The sequence below is a fragment of the Elephantulus edwardii genome, unplaced genomic scaffold, assembly GCF_000299155.1.
Source record: "Elephantulus edwardii isolate Elephantulus edwardi_28Jun2011 unplaced genomic scaffold, EleEdw1.0 scaffold00049, whole genome shotgun sequence".
Taxonomy (NCBI): domain Eukaryota; kingdom Metazoa; phylum Chordata; class Mammalia; order Macroscelidea; family Macroscelididae; genus Elephantulus; species Elephantulus edwardii.
This window is the reverse complement of record NW_006399799.1, coordinates 8,495,874-8,508,014: the sequence shown is the minus strand read 5'-3', so window position 1 is coordinate 8,508,014 and position 12,141 is coordinate 8,495,874. Positions and strand designations below refer to the sequence as shown.

At 45.4% G+C, this 12,141-nt stretch overlaps 1 protein-coding gene across 1 annotated transcript; it reads right to left on the bottom strand.

Annotated features, from left to right (window-relative positions):
* Nucleotides 1–1,956: 1,956 nt before the first annotated feature.
* Nucleotides 1,957–6,870, bottom strand: MANEAL (mannosidase, endo-alpha-like). The gene is made up of 4 exons (XM_006886467.1): nucleotides 6,324–6,870; nucleotides 5,114–5,223; nucleotides 3,783–3,859; nucleotides 1,957–2,593 (listed from the first exon to the last, which is right to left on the bottom strand). The coding sequence occupies exons 1-4, from the start codon at nucleotides 6,868–6,870 to the stop codon at nucleotides 1,957–1,959; spliced, it is 1,371 nt and encodes a 456-aa protein (XP_006886529.1).
* Between the last annotated feature and the right edge of the window lie 5,271 nt (nucleotides 6,871–12,141).

Sequence of the window (12,141 nt, the reverse complement as noted above, 5' to 3'; positions counted from 1 at the left end):
CCAGCCAGTGAAATAATGGGAGATTTCCTTATTATGAGAGCAGTTCTCCTCTGTCCTGTAGGGTTATTGTGAAGTAGAACTGATTTGATGGGAGCGTATTTGGGCTGGGTTTATACCTAATAAACCCCAAACTCAAATTCATTGCTGTGATGCTGACAGTCATAGCTGACTCCAATGAGTTTTCAGAGGCTGTAAATTATTACACTGGAAGCAGTTGCCCATCTTTATCTCATAGATCCATTAGTGGATTTGAACCACCAAAGAGGTACCTACTCTGGCTAGCTGCACAGCTCTCTAGGCTACCAGAGCCTGTAGTTCTCTTTTAAATCTGATACGTAACAATCTTTATGTATACCAAATGTTCATAATTATTGGTGGGCATTTGAATTTTGTTTTTAATATGAAACAATACTGCTGCTTAAACATTGTCAGTGGTTTATTTTCTCTTGAGTTCTTTCCATAGGGTAAGATTACTAGGTCAAAATAGGTGAACATTTGTATGGCTCTTGATACAGATTAGCCTTCACAAGAACTGAATCAAGTTACAATGCCCTCATCAGTGTGAGAATTTTTGCTTTCTCCACCTCATAATTTTCAAATTATGTGTGCAAAAGTATACCTCAGTGTGGTAACATTTTGTAAAATACTGCAGGTCAGCATCCAGCCCATTCACCTGCCCTGGTTTGTTCCATTAATCTACAAGCAATATGGCTGGATCTGCCCATCCATCCAGTGGGATTTTCCTTTGTCACAAAATTCTGGCTGAGTCCATAAACTTCTCAGAACAGTGGTTAACAATACACTTCAAGTAGAGCTTAATAATCCTGCCCTGGTATTGCAGAGGTTCACTGTAATGAGGGTCCCTGCAATTAGCATATTTGTTTATTGGTAAATAAATACTGGTTTTTAAAGTTCCCTCTAGAAGTCTTATTTAAACTAGTAAAATTTTAAAGCAAACCCATTCTTCATTGTGCTAATAATGTAGCCAGCCCAGCCCACACTTCAATTTATAATGAAATCTGACTGAGAGGTCAGAATTAGTGAGGTCTTGGAGAGCACAAAAGGAATACGAGACCACCACCTCTTATTAATACAAGTCACAGTAGCACTGAAAATGGCTCTAGTGAGTGGGCCTCATTCACTAGGATGAATGGTCACTTGAATCAATGGTGGAGTTCACTGAATGGATAGAGGATAACCTAGTCTCCCTGGAGCTAAATGTTCATCTGGGAAAATGGAGGCTCCAGAACACAGAGGTGTTCTCTTAGCACTCTGGGTAAAACTGAAAAACAGCTAGCTAGCTAGCTACAGGCACTAGCTACAAGGCCACACTCAGTAGGGAAAACTGGATCCTGCAAGCTCCTTGGTCATGTGTTCCCCCCAACACCTACCACATAGTAAGGAGCTCAGTTCGTGTGTGGTGAATATGTGAATGCTCTGGATTATTTTCTGATAATTAGGTATAGAAATCTATTGGATGGAGCTTAAATCTAGAATGTCCCTTTTAGAAAATTTCAAGTAATTTTCCCTAACATAGAAAAGCTGGATGAGATGCTCAAAGGAGGTCTGCAGAGGACACAGGCTGGCAGAAGGGAGCAGGGTGCATGCTAGCCCAGAACACAGACACCATTTCAGGAGTAGTGTGTGGGTGGCTCCAGTATCCAGTACCAGCCTCTGCAGAAGCTCAAAGCTAGAAGGGATCATTTTGAAGTGCCCTAATTGACATGGAGCTAGGCCCTGGGTCCCTCACTTGGTCGCCCCTACCTTGCCTCTTGACCACCACATTTCATGTCACCATAGACAACTCTAGCATCACTTGCCTGAGGAACAGGCTCTGTTCTAAAGGCGCCTACTAGGTTTGCTTTCTTTTTAAGAGATAAGTGAGTGCCTACAGCCTCTCAGCTGAGCCCCACATTGGTCCCAGTGAAGCTGGGACCTTATGCCTCTGCCACTCCTTCACATTAGCCACTGTTCTTTCTCTCTGATAAAGTGCTCTGCCCAGCGGCGGGTCAGCTCCAGGTACAGGCTGGGCTGGTGAGGCAGGTAGTCCAAATAGAGGCGAGTTGGGGTCTTCTTGGGAATAGCCTTTTCAATCTGGGTGCCCTCGTGCCACTCATTGAAAGAAGTGATGGAGACAATCTCAGGCCTCACTGTCAGGGCCGCTTGTAGGGCTGTCTCATAGTACTTGCCATTGACCCTGTTCCGCGTATTGTGATTATTCCAGGGCCGGATGCTGGTATCAATGTAGCCAGGCCCCACACTGGGAATGAACATGAGATTGTTGGCATCACAAAAGTTCTTTACAGCTTTCCAGTTCTGATGGGAAGAGCCAAAGGAGAAGCCATTGGAGGCAAAGTAGGTATACATGCCATCAAAGCCAGCAGCCAGGATGTCATGTGTGTGCCCCTCCTCCACCAGCAGCGCTATAAAGACCCCATCATAGGGGGTGTTGCGAATTGAGTGGGGCCCACCTGGTGTCAGGAGATGAGCCCAAGCCTCAGGAGAAGTCAGGTATGAGTCGTAGATATAAAAGAGTGGGAGGCTCTTACCCATGCTGTTCTTATAACGGTAAAATGCACCATGGGAGCCATACCTGAGGAGAAGGAATATCCCAAGTTAGAAGTCTAGGATGGACAAAGTCAGCACAGCTGTAGGGCTGCCATGGTGAGCTCTCCTATTGGCAACAGCACAAATAAGGGTCCAGCCAATGTCCAGAGTTGGACTCCTCGTGCCTCTAAGCAAGTAGCTGGCCCTAGTTCCTCTCCCCTTCCAGTAGTGTCATTCACACACATGACATTAATTAGTGTCTCACTTCCCTATCGTGGGACAAGCCACCACCAACATCATCTATGCTATAATAGCTACCTAACTGGTCTCCAACCTTACTTTACTGTCTCACTATAAACCATTCTTTTTTTGAAATGTACATAAATCTCAGTTTTTATCATCTGACTCCAGCTCGATCGCCCGCTATTCCTACATCTGTCTCTGCTAGTGCCTTTCTATTCCATTGTCAACCAACCACTTTCTACCTCTGTGTGCATAAAGATCTTTGCAAAAGCTTATTCTTCATTCATGTATTAGTTCAACTGACATCTCTGATAGGTTCACCTGACTACCTAATCTAAAATACCTTCATGGAACATAGTAACACCCTGCTTTACTTGTTTTTTTTGTAATTGTTGAGTGCTGTTGAATCAGTAGGAACCCTGTGTGACAGAATTGGACTGCCCCACAGGGCTGCTTTCTTGGCCAGAATCTTTCAAGAAGATGACCACCAGGTCTTTCTCTCCTAAAGCTGCTGAGTGGGCTCAAATTACTGAACTTTTGATAGTAGCTAAGTGCATAACTATTGTGCCACCAGAACACCTAACTGCTTGATTATTCCTGCTTGCTTACTGTGCTCTATTTCACTCCCAGTATAACAGTAGAATGTAAAACCTATGAAATGGGAACTTTGCTAGTCTTATTCTTTCTGAGTAACTGGGACAGTGCCTGGAAGGCACTCAATAACTATTTTTTTGAATGAAGGATATATACTGGATACCATTCAGGCCACTCTACAGATGTTAACTCAGGTAACTCACAAGACTCAGTGGTTAAGAGGCTTGCCTCTGGTCACAGGTTAAAATCCAGGTTGCCTGACTTTTAAGCTCCCCACCTGAACTGTAAAACAGATGCCAAGAACACAAATGTTCTGGCCTATGTCTCTTGGCCTACCCCTCCAAACTTGTCACCCCATCTCGATCCCTACCAAAACCCAACCCCCAGAGCCACCTTACGTGTCAATGATGTACTTGATGTTGTCATGTAGAGTGATGTCATCCCGGCCCTTGTAGGGCTGGATGTGGAAGGCAACCTGCCATAAACAGAGGAGTTAACTGGTCAGGAAGTATCTGTCCAAGGGTCACACCTGACATGTCCACAGACTAATGTGTAAGGCTCATGCCCTAGTCACTGCTTAGATGAATGTCTGAGTTTAAGATGGGGCCTGGCAATGATGGGAACAAAAAGAGAGCTGTTGCCTTTCATGCTAAAACCACCAAGCCCTAGCCTTTGGAGTTGAAATGTTTGCCCACCTCCCACAGCAGGGTGTCTGCAAACTCTTCTTGGGGATTTTTGCAAAATAGCTAATGGGTTCCAACCAATGTGCCAGCTCCAAGTGCCTGAAACAATGGAAAAAAAAGGCTGAAGCTGTATCAGTAGGAAAATGTTATCTGCTAAAAATGTCAATGACAGGAATAAATGGGGCTCTCAATTCCCCCCTTTATTGCAAAAGAGGGACATGATTTCTTTAACTTGTACATTTGGGAAAATAACTGGGCATACATACTCACCTCTGTGCTTCCTCTTTAAAGTGAAGCCACCTGCCAAAAGCCTGTGCTGGGGGAGCTCTGGTGGGCTAGTGGCAAGGAGCTGCCACTACAATCCCAGAGACGCGTGGTTCGAATCCACCAGATGCTCTGCCGGGGAAGGAGGGACAATCTCCTCCTGTACCAGTCAGATCTGATTTGACGGTACACTCACATAAAAATAATAAAAGAAAAAAAAAAAGCCTGTGCTGTGTCCTCCCCTCCTTGAGGCCCAGTACTCCTTCCCACTGGGAAGGTGAGTCTGAAATAAGGCTGAAGTTCATTTTGCTCACCAATTTGACTCTTGCCTTTTAATCTCTGCCAGTCTACTTCTATCACTAATAAAAATTGCTTTTAATATTTGGTTGGTTGGTTGGTTTTTCCTTCCCAGTGCTCCAGAAAATAACAGTGACACAAGCACCAAAAACAAGCCCAACTCACTGCCATCAAGTCACTTCCAAATAGTAACCTGCCTCTGGGTTTCCAGGATGTTACCTTTACAAGAGAAGGCTCTCCATCTCTCAGTCAAGAGTGGTTGGTAAATTAAAGCCACTGACCTTTTCATTAGCAATCAGACATGCACTATGCCACTAGGATTCCTTAAGAGACAGGCACTAAGACCCTCCCCAACACCACACTTGCTAGGTATTTGTCATTCCTGAGCTATTGCCAAGAACTTACGAGTAAATACTAATTCTGTGGGCAGAAAAGGGGCCATCCTGAGGATGGGCTAGGGAGCACATGACCTCTTGGAGACTTACCTGGATGTTGTACTGATGGGCGGTGTCCAAGATAGCAGGCACCAGATCATCTGAGGGTTCCCCGTTATCGTCTGCCATGCCAGGTGGGTACCAAGACAGGACCAGGACCCCTGAGACACAACAAGCTACTTCAGAGGCAGAGTATCCCTCCAAAAGAGTTTATTCTCTCTTACAAACCACCTTCAACAGCAAAAGGCAGGTTGGTTACTGAAAAACATGAGCAAACTTCTGCCAGGTTCACCAGATTCCAAGCATCTCGCCCGGAGCTGTCCAAGCCTGAGGTGCTGAAGTTTAGCTGCTACAAGAACAGCAGTGCACTAGGCCAGGAAGAAGAAGGTGGACTTCCCAGTGCATTACTAGAATAAAGGGGTGGACCATGGCACACCCTCCTGGAAACCACAGTCCTCCCTCTAGAGCAGAGGAGCATGTCTTAAGTTCTGCGGGGAGAAGAACCCTGAGCAGAGCTCATCAGAGTGCTTTTTTGTGGGAAGTAGCATTTGTCTGAACTGTCTGCCTCTCTAGAGTGCAACCTCCTGAGGGATGCTCCAGCTCTTATTTAACTTTGTACATCTTCCATCTCTTTCTCACCTCCAGTGGTTGGTTGGTTTTGCCCTCAAACCATCTTCAGATAAAACGTACTGCAAAACCCAGCATAATTCAGTGGCAATTTAAACAACTGAGCCTCAAGCCCACCCCCATCCCAAAGTCAGTAAAGGAGGCTTTCAGGGACTTCTCTGCCACCAGGCTACTTGAAAACTCTTGGGATCCACACAACAAACAGTAGAGGCTGTCATGTAACGTGGACAAACTCCCTTCTGCAACCAAAAAAGAGCTGCTCCTCTACCCTCACCTGATTTGAAGGTGGAGACCAGCCCAGGTGCTACTCCTTTGTATCCCAGACTCCTGAGAGGTCGGGACACCCAAGTCTCAATTCCATTTCCCAAACTAAAAGTCCGACATGCAAGAAGATGCTGCCTTTCTCTCCTAGCTGTTGAGGACAGTTCTGGTCCACACTCCTTCTACTGGTTCTCCCCGCAGCTCTGCCTTTTGGAAGGTCCGTGGAGTTAACGCAGGGTCAGAAGTCCGAATACAAGAAGCTGGGGATGGTGTCAAATATTGATTGGGCTCAGAACAAGAGAAGAGAAAGTGACAAGCAACAAGGCAGCAGGTGAGATGTGGGAACGCAGACAGGCAAGGCAGGGGAACTCACCGATAGCAGCTTCCTTGAGCTGGGTCATGTGCTCCCGCAGCACGTCGGGGTCCCGGGAGCTGTAGGGCCCCAGCTCCGGATAAAAGCTGGAGCCTAAGTCGTCTGGGGGGATGTGGCGGCCACGGGGGTAGCTGGCTGAGATCTTGGGGTCCCAGTGCGGCACCATGACATGGTCCCAGTGAATGTAGTGGCCCTCGCGCCGCGGGCTCCCGTACCATGAGTAGTAAAAGGCGTGCAGGTCCGAGTAGACCCGCAGGCTCTGCCCGGGGGCGGGTTTGGCCTCCGCAGGGGCCGGTTCCGGGGCGCTGTCCGGGCCTGCCGTCCGGGGCGGGGGCGGCGGCGGCTGTGCGGCGGGGGCAGCCGGGGCCCGAGCGGCGGGCGCGGGGGGCCCCCCCGGGCGCCTCTCAAAGGGAGCCAGCTCCTGGCCGGGGCCCAGAGCCGGGAGTCCGTCCGGAGCCTTGAGCGTGCGCAAGCCCATGAGGGTGCCGAAGGCAAAGAGCAGCACCAGGAAGAGCGCGATGCAGGCACGGCGCCGCCGCCGGGCCATGGCGACCCTTGCGGTCTTCTAAGCGGCGAGGCTACCTCCCGACCCGCCGCGCCATGGTCGCCCGCCCGGCTTCTGCGCGCTGCGAAGCCGGCGTGTGTCCCAGGGAGACGGCGTTGCCTGGCGCGAAGCGCGGCGTGGGCGGCTCCCGGCCTCTCCCCCGCAGTGCGGGCGGGCCCCGCACACAGAGAATGCAGGCGGCTCAGACCAAGTGGTCGCTAGCTGAAGGGGGAGTGGATGTGAGGTGGAGAGGCGGCCCCCTGCACTGCGGGTGTCTCGGCCAAAGGAGCGCGGCTGGAGTCAAACCGCAACTCCTACTCAGGGATTCTCATCTTTCAAACCGAAGTGAAGCCTCCAAGTGGGGACAAAAGGAACAGCCTCCTTATGGAGTACATGAGAAGGTCCGGGCGGTGTTGCCAGAGGAGGTGGAGACAGAGGGGCGACTGAGAAAGAAAGCGAGTACCTATGGTTTCCCTCTTTCCAAGTATCTCCATTCAGCTGAGCGGACATTACTGACTTCGTGTCTACTCTTCTGAGTGACCATGCCTGTATGCCTCAGCCTCTTTAAGCCTCAGACCTTCTCATGCATCCCAAGCAGCCTTTGAAGCCTGTGTTGTTTTGTGCCATCGAGTGGGAACCGACTCATAGCTGACCCACTAGGGGGTTTTCAGAGACAGTAAATCGCGTGGGAAGAGATTTCCCACGGTTCGATCAGTGAAGAGGCTTCGAACCACATGCCTTTGGGGTTGCAGCGCAGCTGTATAATATTAAGCCACAGACACGGCTGTCACTCAACTGGCCATAGCTTTGAAGAAAAAGTGAGACCATGACTCACAAGGCCCCAGGCTTGTCTTCATCAGAACCATCTCTGTAACTTCCATGTGAATTAAATAAGATGGTTCACTAAAGCACTTGGCACATGGCTTGGAAAAATGAGCACTCATGCATTTATAATTGTTGTTAGATGCCATCAAGTTGACTACAACTCAAAAGGACCATGTGAACATGGATCCGAATGTTACCCTATCCTCATGCTCTCTGCCCTGCTCAACCCCGTCGTTGTAGTCATTTTGTCAATCCATCTTGCTGAGGGTCTGCCTCCCTTTTGCTGATCCTCAAACTTTCCCAGCATCATGTCTCTCTCCAAAAACCGCTTCTTCCTGCAAAGTGAGAGCACTCTTGTCTTTAAGGCACACTCTGGTTGCACTTCCCTGAGAAAGATTTTTTTCTTGTTCTTTTGGCAGTCCATGGAATATTCAATGCTCTTCATCAACACTATTATTCAAAGACAACTATTCTTCTGTCATCCTTATTCATTGTCCAACTCTCAGATACATTGGAAACAATTTAAAATATCATGATCTGGATCAGGCACACCTTAGCTTTAAACTGTCATGCTTGCTCTTTCAAATTTTAGAGCAGTTCTTGATAGATTTCCCCAATGCTTGTTTGATTGTTTATTTTGTTTCTTTGCACAACATATCTTTTGAGTTCTTGATTATTCCTACCATGAGAATGGATTGTAGATCCAAGTAAAAGGAAAACTTCAGTCTTCTCTCCATCTATCATGATCTCACCAGTAGTGAATATTTTTATTTTCTTTATATTGAGATGTAACCCATATTGAAGGCTATAGTCTTTGATCATCTAGAGTAAGTGCTCCAAGTCTTCCCTTTCTGCAGCACAACATTATTGGATGTAATACCAGAAGATGAACCTCTCAGGTTAGAAAGCACTCAAAATGTGACTTGGGAAGAACTAGAGTCCACCTTAGTGCCACAGATGAAGTAAAGCCACCTTCATTTACTGGCAAGACTCAAAATGAGGGGAAACAACTGCAAGCATTCCTTAATAATTGGAACATGGAATGTGCAAAGTATAAATCTAAGAATATTGAAAGTTGTCAGAAATGAAATGGCATGCATAAAAAGCAACTTCAGTGAGGCATCACCTAACAAAAATTGTGTCTCTTTCACTGGTCCCTGATGACAACTTTGTTTCATCAACTGTTCTATTTTTAATATTTAAAACAATATTATATAAATTAGTGGTATTGTTGTTATATGCCTTCTGGTTGAGTAGGACTCCTAGCTACCCTTTGTACAACTACTCTGAACCTTGCCCTATCCTAAGCCAACCTCACTGTCTCTTGACACACTTCACCCCATTGCCATAGTCGCTATGTCAATCCATCTCATCCAGGATCTTTCTCTTTTTTGCTGACCCTGAACCCTTCCAAGAAAGATGTACTTCTTCAAGGACTGGTCCTTCCTGGCAACATACCCACAGTATGTGAAATGGAGCTTCAAAATCCTTGCCTCCAAGAAACAAATTGGTTTCACCCTCTCCATGACAGACTTGCTTGTTCTCTTGGCAGTCTATTGTATGTTCAGTACACTTCCCAGCATCACAACTCAAAGGCATCGATTCTTCTTTTATGTTCCTTAGTCACTGTCCAGCTCCCAGATGCATAGCAAGCAATTGAGAAAACCATGGCCTAGATAAGGTGCACCTTGGTCTCTAGATTGACATAGTTGTTTTTAAGTAAACAAGAGAGGTCTTTGACAGCAGATTTTCCCAGAGCAACTAATCTTTTGATTTCTTGACTGCTGGTGCAAAGACTGTTAGCTTTGGATCTGTTGTTGTTGTTACGTGCTGTCAAGTTGCCTGTAACTCATAGCGACCCTATGTACAACAGCTCTGAAGCCTGCACTGTCCTGAGCCAGTCTCACTGACTCTGACTTACCTACCCTTATTACCCCAATTACTGTATAAATACATCTCATCCAGGGTCTTCCTCTCCAGCTCTGTCCTTCCACCCTTTCAAGCATGATGTCCTTCTCTAAGGACTGGTCTCTTCCAGTCACAAACCCAAAGTATGTGAGATGGAGCTTCAAAATCCTAGCCGCCAAAGAGAAACTTGGTTTCTTGCTCTACAAGACAGATCTATTTGATTTCTTGGTGGTCCATGGTATGTTCAAGACTCTTCTCCAGCACAAGACTCTTCTCCAGCACCACAACTCAGAGGCATCCATTCTTCTGTCATCAGTCTTTTCTCCATCAGGATTGCAGTGCAGCTTCTTGCCACTAGGCCACCAGAGCACCCTCCTTTCTTAATTTTTAATTATGTAGTATTTGTTCTGTTCAGACAAGAGTTTCTTGGTCTAGGTATAGGTTTTGCATGAGCACAATGAAGTGTTTTGGAATGCCCATTCTTCTCAATGTTAGCCACAATTTCTTGTTATTTGCACAGTCAAATGCCTTTGCGTAGTTGATTAAACACAAATACATATTCTTCTAGTACTTTCTATTTCAGCCATGGTCCATCAGACATCAGCAATGATATCCCTAGTGCCACAGTCTTTTTAAAAACAATTTCTATTTCTGGTAGCTCTCTATCGATGTACTGGTCTAGTCATTTTCTGGGGTCATCCTCAGCAAGATTTTGCTTTCATGTGATATTTGTGACATTGTCCACATTCTATTGGATTATCTAGGACCAGGTAGCTGTCCTCCAGATTTCTTGGCACAGGAAATGGTAAGCACATCCAGGGCTGCATCTGTTTGTTGAAATATGTCAATTAGTATTCCATCAATTCCCGAGGCCTTATTTTTTTGCCAGTTTCTTCAGAGCAGCTTGAATTTCCTCCTTTATTATTGGTTCTTGATATATACATCTTCCTGAAATAGTTCTATATCAGCTAGTTCTTTTGGTATAGTGACTCTGTATTCCTTCCATCTTCCTTTGATGCTTCCTGGATAAGTCAATATTTTGCACATATTATCTTTTTCTTTTCCTTACCTGTTTTAAAACTTTTATATTGGTTTGAATACATAAGTCATTTACATTGTGTTTCATTCATAGACATTGTGTTTCACACATTTCTTCATTCACATTGTGAATACCATTGTTCCCACATACTGTATTTTATAAAATTAATCACCATTGATCTGTGTCCACTGTCACCTGGTCTTTTCAGGTCCCCCCTGGATCTTTTCTAATTCCTTCTGGACCCTGTAATTTACCTCTCTTCCCCTGTTCAGTCCCTCTGTTCTCTCCCTTTCCTCTCTTGGACTTTCATACACATCTTACTAGTTATCCTTCTATTTTTACTGTAATGGTCTTATGCAGTATTTGCCCTTAATGAGACTGAATGAGTTCACTCAGTATAATGCTCTATAGCCCCTTCCATGTTATATAGTATTTTGTTTGTTTATTTATTTTTGTTCTGATTTATTTACAAAATTTGAATACATTGTTTTTCACAAAAGATCCTTCCTATTTCCTTCACCTTACCCACCCATCAAAAGGTGCAACTCTATGATTAATACCCTAACCCCCTCCTTCATCCACACCCATCTATTTCCACCCTCTCTCCCCCCTGTCTTGGATCCTCATACTCATTCTTTAATAATGGTTTAATACAGTATTTGTCCTTGTGGAACTGAGTTAGTTCACTCAGCATAATGCTCTCCAGCCCCTCCCAAGTTAGGTTGTAATTTTCAAAATCATTGTTCCTGTGTGATGTGTAGTATTCTATTGTATGAATGTACCACAACTTCTTAATCCATTCATTTATGGTTGCACATCTGGGCTGTTTCCATAGTCTCGCCATGGTGAATAATGTCACTGTGGACATTTGTGTACAAGCTTCCATTTGAGCTTCAGTTGTCATTTTCTTAGGGTGTATTCCAAGCAATGAAATAGTGGTCTCATGGAATTTCTGTGTTCAGCTTTTTGAGGAAGTGCCAAACTGCTTTCCAGAGTGGTTGTACCATTGTACAATCCCACAACAATGTGAAAGAGTTCCTATCTCACCACATCCTCTCCAACATTTATTACTTTCTGTCTTGTTAAACTTTGCCACTGCTACTGGAGTGAGATGGCATCTCATTGTGGTTTTGATTTGCATCTCTCTCTTTTTTTTGTGGTTCTTTTTTTAAAAGTTATTATTCATTTCAATGAAAATTTACAGAGATTTTGTATTTCCAGTCATTCATTGTTGCACTTTTCTCCCCTCCCAACCCTCCCCCCTAGTACACTACCCTCTTGGAAAAGTAAAAGAAAAATTCTTTCACTGTTTTACAATCCCTCCTCCCAGGTCCACTCCACTATGCAGCCTTTGCTCTGGACTCCTGTCATGACAAAAATATTTAATCACATATCACTTTTAAACAGTTTTCTCCCTCATCTGTTTCAATGCAGTATACATTATTGTACCCATCATTCTCAGTCTCCCCCCAATACCGAGGTCAGTCCTGTTTTACAACAGT